The sequence below is a fragment of the Punica granatum genome, chromosome 8 (assembly GCF_007655135.1).
Source record: "Punica granatum isolate Tunisia-2019 chromosome 8, ASM765513v2, whole genome shotgun sequence".
Lineage (NCBI taxonomy): Eukaryota > Viridiplantae > Streptophyta > Magnoliopsida > Myrtales > Lythraceae > Punica > Punica granatum.
Genome location: NC_045134.1, coordinates 12,894,228 through 12,912,612, shown reverse-complemented (window position 1 = coordinate 12,912,612; position 18,385 = coordinate 12,894,228). Strand labels below are relative to the sequence as shown.

Below are 18,385 nucleotides of genomic sequence, written 5' to 3'. Positions count from 1 at the left end.
GATCTAAGTCGAAATAGTAACCGCCATGGATTCCGACTTAAACTCCTAGGATTTTGGCTCGGTTTTTTGTTGCTAGGAGATGGATGCTTGCTGTTGGAGCTAAGGAGGAGTTGAGAGCATCTTCCTAGAAGGAGAAAGCTAGAGAGAGCATGCAAGAGGAGAAGTCATTAGCTTAATGACCTTAGAGCAATATATAGGCAAAGCTAATGAGTAATTAAGCGAAACAAAGCACAATTATCCCCTTGATTAACAAAAGTCGATTTTGTTAATGAAGATGAGGATGAATATGAGCCAAGTATCTTGATGAAGAAGAAGCCAAATGCATTAATGGCTTGGATGGGATGTTGGAGTGTAGAAGTGAAAGACTAAAGATATATTTGCTTCCTCTTACAAGGTGGCATGCAAGGTGGCTAGCTTTGTCTTGAGCAAGGGGAAGAAGATGCCGTGGGTCCCGCTTAGGTTGGAGTTGAGTCGGGAGTAAGCTCGAGTCTCGATTGATCGCGCGTTCGAAATTCGTGATTCAAATTGAATGTTGAATTGTCGATATACGCGAGAAAACGGATCCAATGAGCTCAAGATTGCCACTTTTCATGGAAAAATCCCCCGAGTCCATATGAGGCTCGGAAGTCGTTTTTACCCGTTTCAGGTGACCAGAGCGAAGTTAACCGCTTTTGACAGCATATCTTGTGTCTCTGCGTCACGTTGATCATTTTGACGTGCTTTGTCAATCAATGTGAATAGTTGACCCTTAAGCCGGTACTATAAAATGTGAAGCCGGAGATGTCCTAGGAGGCCGAATTCAGATTTTTCAGATTGCTTTCTGAGTTGCTCAGATGAGCCAGAGACCACAGTGATCTCTGTTTGTTGAAAATGGACCTCTAAGGATTAGAAATGTGTGTCTGAAACCCTTAATGCACGGCTCGGGAGGCCTAGACGGGTTGTGCAGTTCAGTCCGACGATTTCACATTGAGCCTTGGGGTGTGTAGCACTGTGTAGGGCAGGTATCCGGCATCAAGTTTCCGTAAAAAGGACCTTCGGATATGCATTTCCATTGAAAATAGTCTTTTCTGCTCCTCGGAGGTTACTCGGGAAACTGAGAAGGGTTCTGCTGTCTGTTTTGCCCAATTGCGTATGTCCGGTAGAGTTTTTAGGGCAATGCAGTATGAACTTCGTTTGCCGTAATTCCGTCAAACTAGTCTCCGGTTATGCATTTCCGAAGAGGGGTATGCTCGTTTTGTCACTCGGAAGTCATTTGGAGTGTCTGTGTGGCTCCCAAGAGACAATATAAAGTATTGCTCATGCTCTATATGCTTGTGGGGCATGACCGCATCTGACATTTGGAATTAACTCTTCTCTGAGAAACCGGCATGTTGGACTTCCACTGAAAAGTTGTATGTATACAAAAAGTTGTTATGTATAGAGCAGATGATTCGCAAAATGCGTTTAAAGACACTTTTCATATGTTTGGCATTGGAGTGGATTTTTGGAGTCCAATATTGGCTATCTTTCGATGGTCGAGCGAACTCTCGGAAAATAGGACTGTCCATGTGATATACTGAAAATGCCTGTTTTGGACGTTGTTGAGCTCTCTAGTCACTCTGTTGCCTTTTGGTGAACCCTGGAGTCCTTATGTTGCTTGCGCATATCATTCACTTGATTTGGCTAACTTGAGGATGAATTGTGATTTCTTACTCTGTTGAGCCTTTTTCTGTGTTCCTGCTCAAGTCATGGTTTGAACCATTACTGATATCGTTGTTTGGAATGGTGAGCCAAAATGGGGTGCTGACAACACATAGCTTCCCAATGTCCGAATTGGCGAGTGATGACCATCCAAAGCATTCAAGAGATCGAGAGTGAAGATGAAGGGATGGATGAGGAGGTTTCTCGAGGTGCGCAGGGAGAGAATGTAGAGTTTGCCGATGAGGGTGAGATGCTCATGATTCGTCGAGTCTTGAGTTCCGAAACAAAGCTGGAAGAAGAACAGCGGGAGAATCTCTTCCGAACTTGGTGCACCATCCAAAATAAGGTGTGCGGAGTTATCATCGACAGTGGGAGTTGCACCAATGTTGCTTCTACGACCTTGGTGGTAAAGCTGAATCTGGCTACTACAAAGCATCCATACCTCTATAAGTTGAGATGGCTGAATGATCAAGGCGAGGCACGAGTTACTCAGCAAGTTCGTATTCCATTCTCAATTGGGACGATGTATAAAGATGAAGTAGTATGTGACGTAGTTCCGATGAGTGCAAGTCATCTTCTATTAGGAAGATCGTGGCAGTACGATAGGAAGGCTTTGCACGATAGATACAAGAATACTTATTCATTCACCAAAGAAGGGAAGAGTATTTTCCTAGCACCACTTAGTCCACAGCAAGTGCAGAAGGACCATAGTGCGAGTGTGAATGGCTTGAAGAAAGAAAGATTGGTGATGACATTGGGAGAGCTTGAGAGGACTCTGTTGAATTTCAACTTAGTTCTTATTCTTTTCACGAAGGAAGCAACGCCTGAAGCACATATTTCTCTTTCGCCTCGGTTCATGGCTCTTTTAAAGGAGTTCGTTGACATATTTCCCGCGGAGTTGCCTGAAGGGTTGCCTCCGATTCGGGGGATTGAGCATCAAATTGATCTCGTTCCTGGTTCTGCTTTGCCTAATCGACCGGCATATCGGTGCAATCCGAATGAGGCCAAGGAACTGCAACGACAAGTGAATGAATTGCTTGAGAAGGGTTACGTACGGGAGTCCATGAGCCCATGTTCTGTACCAGCACTTTTGGTGCCCAAGAAGGATGGATCGATGAGAATGTGCGTCGATAGTCGGGCCATCAATAAGATTACGGTAAAATATCGTTACCCCATTCCTCGACTAGATGATATGCTTGATGAGTTGAATGGTTCGAAGGTGTTTTCAAAGATCGATCTGAAAAGTGGATATCATCAAATCCGCATGAAAGAGGGAGATGAGTGGAAGACAGTTTTCAAGACCAAGCATGGCATATATGAGTGGATGGTTATGCCATTCGGATTGTCCAATGCTTCGAGCACCTTTATGAGGCTGATGAACCATGTCTTGTGGGAATTCATTGGCCATTTTGTTGTTGTCTATTTCAATGACATTTCGGTCTACAACAGGACCCTTGAGGAGCATGCCGAGCATCTTGGGAGAGTCTTTGAAACTCTGAGACGAGAGAAATTATATGGGAATATAAAGAAGTGTCGATTCTGCGAGGAAAAAGTCGTCTTTCTAGGCTTTGTTATCTCTCAGCAGGGGGTCGAGGTTGATGAAGGAAAGGTCAAGGCCATTCGGGAGTGGCCTACTCCCACTACTGCATCCGAGGTGAGGAGTTTCCATGGCTTGGCATCCTTTTAGAGGAGATTTGTGAATAATTTCAGTACTATACTTGCTCCATTAATTGAATGTACGAAGAAGGGTATCGAGTTCAAGTGGGGTGAATCAGCCCAACGAAGTTTTGAGAGCAACAAGGACAAGTTGTGTGCAGCTCCTATCTTAGCCCTACCCGACTTCTCTAAGACGTTCGAGATCGACTGTGATGCTTCAAGAGTTGGAATTGGAGCTGTTCTTATGCAAGACAAACGCCCAATAGCTTATTTCAATGAGAAGCTAAGTGGTGCCAGTATGAACTACTTGACATACGACAAGGAGTTATATGCTCTGATCCGGGCTCCTGAAACATGGGAGCAATACTTACTTCCCAAGGAGTTTGTCATTCACACCGATCACGAGTCCCTGAAATATCTGAAAGGACAGAATAAGCTGAATCGAAGGCATGCCAAATGGGTGGAATACTTGGAGATATTTCCTTATGTCATCAAGTACAAGAATGAGAATGCTAATGTTGTGGCTGATGCCCTATCTCGAAGGTATGCATTGATTTTACTCATGAATGCTAAGCTGCCAGGGTTTGAGCTGATTAAAAGTAAGTATATGGAAGATCCCTATTTTGCTTCAATACATCTAGTTTGCAATAAGGGAGCTGTTGATGGGTATTATCTGCATGATGGATACTTGTATAAGCTTGGCAAGCTTTGTATTCCAAGTGGATCCGTTCGCAAGTTATTAGTGCGGGAGGCCCATGCCGGGGGGTTAGCTGGCCATTTCGGGGAGAAAAAGACTCTTGAGATGGTCAATGAGCATTTCTACTGGCCATAAATGATTCGAGAAGTGCGCCGGATTATTGAACGGTGTATTACTTGCAAGAAGGCAAAAAGCAAGGAGGCTCCCCATGCCCTATACATGCCTCTGCCAGTACCGGATCAACCATGGATTGATGTGAGCATGGATTTTGTGCTTGGCTTACCAAGGACTCAGAGGGGTAAAGACTCAATTCTGGTAGTGGTTGATCGCTTCTCTAAGATGGCTCATTTCATTCCGTGTCACAAGTCTGATGATGCTTCCCATGTTGCTGATTTGTTCTTCAAAGAAGTAGTGAGGATGCATGGTATTCCTATGAGCATTGTGTCTGATCGAGACCCTAAGTTTTTGAGTTACTTTTGGAAGACCTTATGGGTGAAGCTAGGCACCAAATTGCTATTCAGCACGACTTGTCATCCCCAAACTGATGGCCAAACTGAAGTGGTAAATCGTACTCTCTCCGCTTTACTTCGAGCTGTTGTGAATAAAAACTTCAAGAGTTGGGATACCTGCCTTGCCCTAGTTGAATTCTCTTATAATCGGAGCATCCATAGCTCGACTAGGAAGACTCCTTTCGAAGTGGTTTATGGCTTCAATCCTATCACACCCTTCGATTTGGCTCCTTTACCGGCCAATTCAAGAGTGTGTTTGGATGGCAAGAAACAGGCTGAGTAGATCAAAGCTTTGCATGAGCAAGTGAAGAAGCAGATTGAGAAGAAGAATGCAGCATATGCTCAGGGCGCGAACAAAGGAAGGAAGCAAGTTCATTTCAATCCAGGTGATCTTGTTTGGATTCACCTTCGTAAGGAGAGGTTTCCAAGTAAGAGAAAGAGTAAGCTGATGCCGCGGGCTGAGGGTCCATTTCTTGTCAAGGAGAAGGTTAATGACAATGCTTACAAGATTGAGTTGCCACATGATTATAATGTTTCTGCGACCTTCAATGTGAGGGACCTATCTCCGTATTTTGAAGATGAAGAAGATATGGATTTGAGGGCAAATCCTTCCGAACCGGGAGGGGATGATGTGCCCAAGAATGCAGTCCAGGACGAGACCAGATCTAGTTTGGGTCCTATCACTCATTCCATGGCCAAGAAGCTTGCTGTAACACTCCCCGGGCCCTTTACCTTACTTAAGTGCTTGGAAATAGGAGACGAGGAGTTCAGCCCAAAGTGATAGCCCATATTTTAAAAGACTTCAGCTGTTACGAGAAGATAATATTTCTATAATATAGTTTCTCTTAATTAGATATCATTTCCTATATTAGCTTGAGTCAGTAGTCTTATGTTTCTTATTTCAGATTATTACCTTACTCTATTTTGGGCAAGTAATCTAGAGGAGATTAGATATTAGTTTCCTATTTTAGAATCAAGAGGGGTGCCTTCCCTCTATATAAATATGCACCTATTGTAAGAGAAGATCACATATGAACTTGATGAATGTTTGAATGGAATTGCCTAGAGAATTTCCTCTATTTTTCTTATCTAAACAAGTCCCTTGTTTAGTGGCGAAAACCCCGATTCTTATCGTTCATCTTTGAGCGTGGCGAATCAACCCGACTTTTCTTACTCGTGGCGAGTCATCTTATCGAGTGAGTTTTGTTGGTTCTACCCTCTACCCTTCTTTCTTATCAAGTTCTGGTTCGTGAGCCCATCAAGTTGAAATTCAAGACCTTAAAGATGTTTTATGTCCAATTTCTCCCAAGTAAGCCAAGATTTCCTCATCCACCATCAATTCCTCCACTTAAGCACGGATCGCGATAATCTGCCCAAGAAAAGAAACCACTTGCTAGGCGTGATATTTATATATTTGGATATGGGCAAAAGGGTGTTTTATTGGAAACCTGAAGCACAGGCGGAATGAGAACCTGTATCATCTCAGCAGGGCCATAGGTTTGTGCCCGGATGAACACCAAGCGGTCTAACAAGTCTACAGGTATGTCATGAGGACTGGGCATGTCTATTCCCCTGCATATATTGCAATGCACAAATTCAGATCAACTCACTCTCGAATGAGTTCAATACTTGCATTTTCCCGAGTCAAAATTCTTTCATTTTCATCTTCCCATGTATAGCACTAATCAGTCAAATAGCAATACAATTAAATTAAGGCTTTTCCAAGCTTGTAACGAGCAGATGCATTAAATTTGTCACCGCAAATGCTCTAATACCCTAGTGAATGATGATGATGATTCTACTCAACAAATTGATGATAAAGTTTCAGAATCTGGGAGAAGTCCTCTAGCTAAAAACCATACTAGATCACAGTGGGATGATGATTGCCCTTGGAGTGAGTGGTATTCAGCAGAAGACCTAGTTAAAGGTATTTACCTGCTTCTAACCCTGTATCTTCCTGTTCACCGATAAATTTTATGGTCTTTCCTTGGACTAGGACACTAGTTACGAACCTTGTAGGCAGAAGACAATAAATGAAGCCTAGAATTGTTTCTGATATAAACGCTACTTCTGTCAAAAGAAACTTAAATATGTTGATCTCTTGGGAACTAAGAGATCACTGCAAGCAAAACTTACCAGTTACCACAATTAAATTTAAAAATTGGTCCAGCTACAGCAAGCAAATGAGAAGAGGAAGCTCAAACCGTGCCTTGCTTGTAGGTGAAGATGTGCCTTGAAGGAGAAGAGGAAGCTCTGCTGCGTTTGGACTCTAGCCCCCTGCCGTTTCAGGGGCTGATGTGCTTCGAGATGGTCGTCTCCTGTCCCCCTGCCGATGAGGAATCCACTCCTAGGTCATCGCTCTGCTGCGTTTGGACTCTGGCTTGTCCTTGAGGCGCAAATTGCTACAGGTGATATTGAAGTAGGAGGAGGAGGATGCGGATTAATCCAACTTCACAAGGAGAAGCCGAGAAGAGACAAAAAGAGAAGAGGAAGCTCGATTCGAACCTGTTGCAATCTTGCGTGCTCGAAGGAGAAGAGGAAGCTCGGCCTCGAACTGAAGTCACTGATGAGTCGATGATGGAATTGAAGGGTGAAGATTGAGGACTAGGGTTTCAGTTTTCACCGTTTCGTGAAATCAGTGCCCTGCTCATTTTCGGATTTCGGGGGGAATCAAAGGATTTCCTTTAAACAATCTTGAACCCATCAACCGGTTGGTTTGAATGGATTTGTCTAAAAATTGCCAATTTTTTGGGTTCATCAACCTTTTTATGTATTTTCGGTTTTTAAACTAATCAGATCAAATATAGATTCGATTTTCAGTTTGACCGGTCGAATCGCCCGGTCTGATCCAATTATGATAACACTGATTTCTAGTCTTTGGTTTTCTAATATTCCCCCCTCAAGCAAAGTTTCGTGAGCGCTGCAATTCATAATCTTCAATTCTTTTTCTCTCATGCTGGCCTCCTTGTGGGGGAGACAGTGACATTGATGAGCTCAGTTTTCTCCTTCGCGATTTGTTGGATGATCACAAGCCTGTAACGATGGAACAAGTCCTCCATGATCCCTTCACCGAAGTGGCTGATCAACATGGGCTCAGCAACAGCTCTCATGCACCTCATCGTGCCATATACTCCCACCTCCTCGTCCTCACGGTTGCTCCTTTGACCAAATTCCTTATCGATAGCAATCCAATCCGGTCCTGAGACCTCCAGACGGTCGATGGAGAAAGACCCTTCTTTCAATACCTCTGCCTCCACATCTGAAGGGCAGGGTTTGTAATGTAGGATATTGAACATGTCCACCTTCTCCTCTTCAATTAGTCCCTGTGTATGCGTTTGTCGATGAAAAATGAGAGGAAAAGGGAAAGCTCTTTATGGATAGGTAAGTGAAGCATACTTCGTCCTACCATCTTTCTTAATTATGTGTCAGCTCCTACTTTCATTTGAACTTCTTTAATTCGATCTATCATGTCGAGTTAGGATTGATACAATGTGCAATGTGCTTCTGGGCAGAAAATATATCCACAACTTATACCTTAGAGTTTAAGTTGAACTTCTCTTCTCAGTGGAGGTGATAAGACTTACATAATCTACTATCTTAACCATTAAGTATAAATTATTTAATTTCAAATTACTTTTTTATACTATTACATAAGTAAAATGGCACGTACCTCCGAGACCATCTCATTGAGAGCCGCTGCCAGGAGCTCCCACTCTGGATTCCATGGATCCTTGCCTCGTCTGCCCATGAACGTTATGACCATGCGTCCTCCCGGCACCAGCTCCTGGGCACGATTCTTTAGGAATGCCAAGAAATCATTCTGAAACTGTCGGTGACAAGCATCAATTACTCTTGGAGGGCTATTGCTCGCCATGGATATGTTCCCTTTGTTGCACTCTATTCCCTCAGGAACCTGAAAAAAAAAGAAAAAAAGGAAGAAAATAAATTCCTTGCTGAAACAATAATAACATTACAGATAAAGTTCGTCCTACAAGCATTTATTTTCAGTTGTACTGTTAAGTTTTGACCAGTAAGGACATTTTTTTATAAGTTAGTAAGAAATTCATTAGTAATGAAGTAAAATAAAAAATACAACCACAAAGTCCTGCTGATGTATTTTTTAGTAGTAAGAGAGCTTGTACGCTTTAATGAATTTTTGCCGCCTCCGAGTTTCCAATATCATCTTCCTTTACATGAATCTCCGAAATCATGACTGATCGGACAACTTAAGAGCTGATGCGGTGCGCTGCTGATTTCCTCGATTTTCACTTTATATATATATATATATATATATATATATCATTTTTAGGGCAAAAGACTCAGAACCGGATCCGAGTCCTCAAATCATATGAGAGAGAAATCGGAGAATATAGGAAGAGTGAATAAAATGTAAAAATTTGTTGGGGAAGAGTCTGTCATGGAAGGAGCCTGGAACCCCGGCAAAGAAACATCGGCCTTTCTCCTTTTGAAATTTTGGCAGTGCCCTGAAGACAGGGTTGAAGTCGATTCCCGGAAGGTCATTTAAGAAGATCTGGGATGCGAGAGGCTCATTATTATTGTGTCTCATGTTCTCCACGGCTTTGATCAGCTCAGAGACTGAAAATAATGCGTTCGCGCCTGCAGAGCGCCACAGATCCGCTATCCCGAGGGTTGATGGGCTAGGCGAGATGCTTGAGTAGAGGGCGGTTATGGCTTCCTTCGCAATGGGCCCCGTCATCGATGTCAGCTTTCTCTGTGAACAGAAAATTAATACGGTATAATAACAACGTCATCGATATATGCATCTATATCTATTATATATTTTATAGTTATATTATATATTAGGAGTTTTTATTTAAAATGGCCCATGGTTTATCCGTTTTGTCAAATCTATCCTATGTTTTTTTTTTTGGTCAAATATATCCCATGGTTTACTTTTTGCATCAAATCTATCCTAGCGTTATCTTTTCCGTCAACATCTAACGGCCGTGCTGACATGGCACATGGAGAGATAGTGGGCCACACTTGTCACGTGAGCGCCACGTCAGCACGACCGTTAGATGTCGACGGAAAAGATAACGCCGTGATAGATTTGATGCAAAAAGTAAACCATGAGATAGATTTGACAAAAAAAACATAGGATAAATTTGACAAAACGGGTAAACCATGGACCATTTTAGGTAAATTCTCCTATATATTATATATTATACTATATATTATATTATATATTTTTATTTTTTATTTTATAAAGTGGAAGCATTTCTAGAATTCTCACGGAGGATACGATAATTTTTCATACTCTCGCGACTTTCTTTTGTTTTTATAATATAAAATTAGTTTTTTAAATTTGTATAAAAATAATTTAAATCTATACATTACTTAACTGCGAAATAAGTAATAATAATAATAATAATAATAATAATAATAACATAAGAATAATACTAAAATAATATGCAATAATATAGTAACCTATTATAATAAATAATAATATATGATAAAAAATAATACGTACATTTACTTAACTATGATGTAACTAATAATATTATATACACTCTTTTCTAAATTTCGCCATATAAAATAATAAATGAAATTAATTTTGTCACATTTATTTAATTATTACAAAGTAAGTTTTACTTAATTATGAAAAAAAGTATAAGATGACATGTTTGATTCCTTAATTCAAGCTTCTATTGCGGTTTGTAAAGTATTTAAATGAAGATTTTCATTTATGAATCTTGAATGAGCCGACCATAATTAGATGCATCAATGTGACGGCACTATAAATGCCGCTCAAAGAGTATATCATGTATTTTTTCAAGAGAAAAATTGACAAGTTCAACGTAATATGTTTCATTAAATTCAACTACCATAAATTTTTATGCATGTAATTAAAAATATGGTTCTTCACAAAACACTCCGATATAAAATGAAATCGTGCGTTTTCATTTTTCTAACATGAATATAAATTGTCCAGATTTTAAATTCTTTACAATAATTGTATCAAATTGAAATAAGTTTTACATAACTATAAATTGCAAGTACAAGACATTTAAAGCTAATGAGACGATGAAAGTTTGCTCCAATAAAATCCAATCTTTTATGTCAGTGAAAAAGTATTTAAATAGAGAGAATTATTGATAGATGGTAAATGAGCCAACAACTAGAAAGGAGACATATATAGAGTTCCCTATGGTAGCACCAGGATGGATCAACGTGATGCAATTGTGGAAGCTGGCGAAGGAGTACGTCATAAATATGTAACATGGGCTGTAATTTGTTAAGCCAAACTTGATATGTTTTTACTAAAATCCACCAATTAATGAGACATAATGCATATGTACTGAGAAAATATAATATATGTTTTTAAAATCTATAAACAATGACATTTTAAATTGTCAATATTTTCAATTTTCCCGTGCATGCATGAGAATTTTACTAGTATATATGTAAAGTAGAAGCATTCTGAAAACCCATGTGGAGAGTACTATCAATTTTTGTATTCTCGCAAGTGGATTTGACTTTTTCCTATGAAAAACTTTGACATATAAAAATCCAACTAATAATATATACAATTTACTTAACCATGAATAAAGTTTACTAAGTTATGAAGTAAGTTCTGCTTAGCTAAGAAAAAAGTACAACAAGAGGCTAATTTGACTTCTAGAATTAATGAGGAATTGTAAACTTCCATTGTAATTCAATCTTATGTCGTGGTGGAAAAATATTTAAATAGGAAGTACTACTTATAGAACCCAAATGAGACGAATGAATAAAATAAATAATATTAAAATTAATATAAAGATAAATATTATAAATATAAATATAACAAAAATAAAATAAAATAAAATATTATTTTATAATTAAAACTAAATTAAAGTTAAATATTAGAGTAAAAATGCAAATTATTTTAAATATTAAAATAAAATAAATAAATATAAAAAAAGAAATTAGAGAAAGGAAACAAAGGTATTTGGAGAAGGGGGTGGAGAAGTCCATGCCAACCACCATCTCCCTAGGAGTCACATTCTCAAAACTTGACATATCAACAGTTGCGTAAGAGCTACGTTTGCAAAACTTGACGGTGTTAATTCACAATTAATAGTTTGTCTAATATTTTATAAATTTGAGAAGTTATGCATGGGAATTGTTGCAATTTTAGTTTTCCTACCAAAGCGTTACCTTTTTGTTTTTTAACTAAATACTATTACTTTAATAAAAGATTTTGTACCATGTCATTTTCTCTAATATCAGCATAATTTCGTTCAATATGCTTCCATAATATGTTAAAAATCGCCGTACATACACGGGATATCGACTAGTGTATATATATGTACATACCGGAGTCGAGGAGTCGTTATCGTAGCTTGTTTCCCCAACTCCACCAATCATGTGAAGCACCTTCGCTATTTCCATCTCTCTCTCTCTCTCTCTCTCTGTTGCCTGGTTTGGAGTTTGCATGAGCTTCCCGGATGCACAGCTTTATAGAGAACTGAACGGGTCTTCCCGGTTTTTCCCAAATAAAAAATGGAATTCTTTTTCCTGAAAAAGAGATGTAAAAGTGGCAGAAGGGCTTGAAGTTCGATTCTCGTTCAAAAAGAGGCTCATGGGCTCGGAGTTTGCCTCTAATATTTTTCGAGCTATTCTTATACTCTAACCTCAAATATATTAGTCAACTCCTTTCGACCAAAAAAAAAAAACTCAACTCCTCTTAAACCATGGCTAATCTTTGTTAATTAATTTAGTCTTAAAGTCTAGTCATTCAACCAACAACTCAACATCTCTCAGTAAAACTTGTCAAAGAATATATCAGAAATGAATTTGTTCTGTAATATTTCTTGACTCCTCTTATGTTTGTTCATATAACAAGGAGCTGGAATCTTCCAATTTGCAGCCAACGTTTACAGTTTTTCGTTTTCCAAAAGTGTAAAATTCTCACTTGGGTCTACATAGATTTGAGCTCATCTGCAACCTAAAAATTTAAGCTGATAGGTTGCTGGACTCAAGCCTTATATAAGCTTGTGGTTTCTTTATCAATTTTTCCATGTGAGATAACCTATCTCAACACCCGCCATCACGTGGTAACGTATGGTTCAATACGTGACACGTGCCCTTAAACAACTGCCCTTAATAACTGACTACGAGTCGGGCATCCTCTTCCGTGCTCGTGCAAGGGGGGACAAATATCAAACTAGCCTCGAGCTCCACACTCGAGCCTAACTAGAGGTGCACTTTTAGTTATCTTGGAACTGGACCAGGCCACTCTTGGCTCTGATTAATATGAGGCGCACTCTTGACTGCCTCGAAACTGAATATGCATGGTGTGAGCCCACACGAGAGCGCAGAAGCATAACCTGCACTGATACCATGTAAAAATTTTGTTGAACTGAAGGCTTGATTTCATTCATTACTTGATCGTGTACATATACTATCGATTACAAGGAAAAAGGGGAAAGAGTTCTATTGCCTAATATGTATGTAACTAATAAGGCTAGTTAATATGCATGATACAATATATCCCGCTAATCTTGGCAATGTATGATATTCTAGTGGTTGGTAACAACCCCATGCAGTGCACATGCTTCAAACGATATCTTGATCGATGTTTTCATATCAAGGATCTGGGACCAGTGCGGTACTTTCTTGGGATCGAGGTGAGCATAATGGAATCTGGGCTCTTCCTTAATCAAAGGAAGTGTGTGCTCGACATACTCACGGAGTGCGGGATGCTTAGTGCACGGCCATCCCTCTTTCCAATGGAGCAACATCATCAATTGTCAGCAGGATCAGCAGCCCCTTTCAGTGACCCTAGTCAGTATAGGCGGCTAGTTGGTCGTTTGATTCATTTGACGATTACACGACCGAAACTTAGCTATCCTGTGCATATCTTGTCGCAATTTATGCAGGATCCTCGTCAGGACTATTGGGATGCCGCGATGCGGGTACTTCGTTATTTAAAACAGTCTCTGGGATAGGGAATTTTTCTACGGCCAAGGTCATTGGAACTTGAAGTTTATTGTGACTCAGACTAGGCTAGTTGCCCCATGACACGTCGCTCGATTATAGGATATTTTGTTACATTGGGAGGATGTCCTATTTCCTGGAAGACAAAGAAATAGTCCACGCTGTCCCGTTCTTCAGCTGAAGCGAAGTATCGAGCCATGGCAGGAGCAGTCAGTGAGGTCTTATGGCTTCAGAGTGTGCTCGATTCTCTTATGGTCAAATATAGTGAACCTACTCGATTGTTTTGTGACAATCAGGCTGCTCTACATATTGCAGCAAATCCAGTGTTTCACAAACGGACGAAGCACATAGAGATAGATTGTTACTTTGTTCGTGAACACATTCGGTCTCGCGTGATTAAGACTTCACATGTTCCGACAAAGCTGCAGCTTGCAGACATCTTTACGAAGGCCTTAGGACGAGATCGATTCCGCTTTCTCTTGGGCAAGTTGGGCATTCGAGATCCCGATACTCTAACTTGAGGGGGAGTATTACGGGGTATCTCATACATTGCCGAGATTAACGGGATATATTGTATCATGTATATTAACTAGCCTTATTATTTACATACCTATTAGGCAATAGAACTCTTACCCCTTTTTCCTTGTAATCGATAGTATATGTACATGATCAAACAATGAATGTAATCAAGCTTTCAGTTCAACAAAATAACAAAAAGAAAGCCACCGCCGTGCAATGGCTTCGGAAATTGGTGTCACAAGACTGAGTATTCTAAGTTTTCTTAGCCAGTAGCTTTAAAATTTCCACTAGTTACAAGCGATTATACATATTTTCAACTAAAAAACTCGAGTTGTTAGGTGATGTACCAAATCTCTTATAAATTCGTGTTTATACGTGTCACATGGACTTGACATCCGCTCTCAAGAATTGACTACGATTTGTGCCCATTTCCTTGCTTGGGATATAACTACGAAGTGGCCTTTCTTCTTCCACACCTCAGGTTAGGGGGCTCTAATTGATGATAAGGCGAACTTTCTCTCCTCACTCAGATTAAACTGCCACACTCGTTCCAACCTTACATGTGAGGCGACTTGGTTACCGCAAAATTGGACTTGACTTGGGGTGTTGCGAGCTCACACTAGCACATGACACTAGCACTTGAATTTGCCTCTAAACTTTCAATATTTTCCGAGCTTTCCCTTTACTTTAACCTCCATAATAGTCAACTTGATGCGGCAGAAGACTTGAGAAGTCAGTACTTGGAGAAAAATAGGTTCTGACAACCCTATTTCGAAGGAAACGGCCTCAGGAACAAAACTCATGGCTTGCCATGAAATATTGATATTTTAGGCGAATTCCATCATTTAGGGCCTCAAACAGGCAATTTTATGTTAATTAAGGTGTTTTTCGTAATTTTAGGAAATTTTATTTCTTTTATGCAATTTAGGTTTTTCTTAAACCCTATTTAAGTTTTGTGTATGCCTTAGGGCTAGAGGAGTCGTCTTTTGGATTATCAATAAAAATTGGGGCTTTCGTACTATTTACCCAATTCTTGGATTCGATCCGAGTTGGATGCCAATTACCTAGGTATTCGAAGAATCAATAGGGATTGAAGGTCGTAGTTCCGGTATTCGTGCGCGAATCAACGGTTCTGTGATAGGTTACTCGCGTGTACGCTGCGTCAGTTGGTATCAGAGCTTACGGTTGATCTTGGATCAACGATGCCGCTGAGGAGGAGGGATCATGTGAAAGATGTTCATGACCGTGACAATCTGCGACATCTGGAGCAGAGGCTGGAGCAGAGGATGGATCGTATGTTGGAGCAGCTAACGCAGCAGATGGCTGCACTTATGGAGAACCAGAATCAAGAAAACCCTAATCCGACTGCAGACTTGGAGGATATCGAGTATGATTCCAATTCTGAAAGGGATACGACTTTGTTTTCCGAAGAGAATCCATCCGATGACACATTTTTTTATAGCGGGGAGCAATGGAGAGCCCAAGTTCGACGAGGAAGAGGAGATTGTGACAGATTTCAACATCGATGATAGTGGTCTTCAAGGATCAGGCTTCCATGAGGGCACTTTTGCTTACTGCTGGTCTGCGGCATGTGCGACCGTCGGAATCACTGGAGGAAGGTATTGTTTTGGTTGCAAGATTGTTTCAGTGCAACCAGTTGACATGTCTGACACTCCTCCCGAAGATCAACATCTTTGCTCGATTGGTATCTCTAGAGTAGAGGAACCTGTAGAGAACCTCGGAGAAACCCAACACAGCTTTGGTTTCGAGAGCATAGGAAAATTCTTAATCGCTGGAAAATTTTCGGATTATGGTGAAATGTTCGGGATTGGTGATACAATTGTATGTGCTCTCGACATTGAGAGTGCTAGAAAGTACTCAGATTATGCTAACATCGGTTTCCGGTCAAGTATGGAAGATGTGTATATTTGTGTGGATAATTTTGTCTCTGGACTCTTAGGGTGAATTCGAGGGCGAATTCTCTCTATCCATAGGAGAATGATGCAGCAGAAGATCTGGCAAGTCGGTACTTGGAGAAAAATAGATTCTAACAACCCTATTTCGAAGGAAACGGCCTTGGGAGCAAAACTCACGCCCTTTGGCCGAGAAATTTCAATATTTTAGGCGAATTACATCGTTTGGGACCTCAAATGAGCAATTTTATGTTAATTAGGGTGCTTTTCGCAATTTTAGGAAAGTTTATTTCTTTTATGCAATTTAGGTTTTTTTTAAACCCTATTTAAGCTTTGTGTATGCCCTAAGGTTAGAGGAGTCGTCTTTTGGATTATCAATAAAAATTGGAGTTTTCGTGCTCTTTGCCCAATTCTTGGATTCGATCCGAGTTGGATGCCAATTACCTAGGTATTCGAAGAATCAATAGGGATTGAAGGTCGTAGTTCCGGTATTCATGCGCGAATCAACGGTTCTGTGATAGGTTACTCGCATGTACGCTGCGTCACAACTCCTTTCGACCCAAAAAAAAACCCATTAATCTATTCACAATCTCAAAGACTAACCATTCGACCAACAACTGAATTGTGTTGCCTTTCAGGAAAAAAAGAAAAAGAAAAGAATCATCCGACCAACATCAATAATTTAACCCTATCCACACACACCCATTTACGGTTTTATTTTCTCAAACCAATATATATCTATTTTTATTATATTTGATTAAAAAATTAATACAAAAACTTTCAGCACGCGCAATTTTAGCACGCGCCTAGAACAATGCCCCGTTCAATTTGAAATATAGGTGAATGCAACTTGCCTTAACGCTTTAATTTTATCCCTTTTCTGGTTACATAATTATCACTTTAAAATTCATCTCTTCTATTTTTTTTCCTGCTCGAAAGGCAACGAGGATCCTTCGTTTATATCCAAATGGCTACAACGATCCACTACAAAATTGGATATAGAGGAAAATATCTAAGCACTACACATGACTTATAAGAGCAGAACACTTGGTTAGTGCGCCGGGAAAACTACAAAGGAAATGACTGAAAAAGGCACAAATAAGAGCATTATAATTGTAGTAAGCTATCCTAAAACCAAGAATCCTGATCAAACACCTTCCTATAACAATTCAACCAGTGAAAATTGAGAAGGGGGATCTTCAGTCCAGTCCATTAATCAGTAGTGAATTTCTATTTCCATTGCAGGAGATAAAGTAGAAAGGATGCCTTGTGTTGATATCCGAGCGCAGGTCCCATCACAGATTGTAACTCCTAAATAGTCAAATCGAAGAAACTAGAGCTCCTATGATCAGTTCAAATCAGTGACCGCCAATTGATTTTCATAAGAATAACCCTAATAGCCCAATCCCAAGACAATCAAACTGAAAGAGCTAGCAGCTAAGTGGCTGGAGCTCCATTGATCGGTCAAACTAGTGACCATCAATAGGAGAGCCGACCTATTCATAATCAACGACAATATATAATCTCAATGATTACTAATATATCATATTTAATAATTTTAATAAATTTGTGTATTTTAGACTAGAGGTTATCTTGTACACTTGGTGTGTTGTGTGCTCACACGAGCGCATGAATCCATAACCCAGATATCATATAAAATATCCAACGCACCAATAAGTGATTGAGCCTTTTCCCATTCTGAATAAGATTCATGCCCTTCTTACTCACGGAGAGTAGTAAAAGTCTGCTGCTCGTGCTTTTGAAATGGGACCCCTTGGTGACTATTTTTGTTGTACAAGGAGGAAATAGCAGTGCTGCACAAGCTCTGACGCTAATAGGCTCGACTAGGCTTCGGTATCCACCGAGGTCTCAGCCTACCTGCGATCATTACGGGAAGGTGGGTCATATACGACCTAATTTTTTCCAACCTGTTGGCTACCCTCCAAATTGGGGACAGCAGTTGCAGAACAAGGCTTCAGGGAAGAGAGGACAGTTTAAGCCTGTTGGAGGATATTTGGGCCCTAAATATGTTGAGAACTCATCTAGGGCGCATTCTGCTGGGCTTGTAGCAGGACTGGGACAACAAGTGAACTCAGTCCAGTTTGCTTCCGCTAGTCGGACTCGACCCACCTCAATCAGCGGCTTCAACCCGGCTTAGCTCCAGGGCCTGCTCAATATAGTAGGATCGGATGAAAAAGAAACCGAGCGCTTTTTGCTAACAAATTCTTATTTCTTACAAATGATTCGATTATTGATATTGGGGCATTTGTACATATGACGGGACGTTCTGATTTTTTAATTAATCCCGAGAAAATTAATGGTCCATTCCCGGTATTCATTCCTAATAGAGGTTCTGTGCAAGCCATTAAGTTATGGAAGGTTAATCTCGGTGGAAGCTTTATTATTAATGATGCGTTATTTGTCGTGGATTTCTGATGCAGCCTATTATCTGTTTCAAAGTTATCTTCTGA

At 40.1% G+C, this 18,385-nt stretch overlaps 1 protein-coding gene across 1 annotated transcript; it reads right to left on the bottom strand.

Annotated features, from left to right (window-relative positions):
- Positions 1-6,572: 6,572 nt before the first annotated feature.
- Positions 6,573-11,934, bottom strand: LOC116189218 (salicylate carboxymethyltransferase-like). The gene is made up of 4 exons (XM_031518785.1): positions 11,860-11,934; positions 8,895-9,274; positions 8,213-8,459; positions 6,573-7,865 (listed from the first exon to the last, which is right to left on the bottom strand). The coding sequence occupies exons 1-4, from the start codon at positions 11,932-11,934 to the stop codon at positions 7,494-7,496; spliced, it is 1,074 nt and encodes a 357-aa protein (XP_031374645.1). The 3' UTR covers positions 6,573-7,493.
- Positions 11,935-18,385: the final 6,451 nt, after the last annotated feature.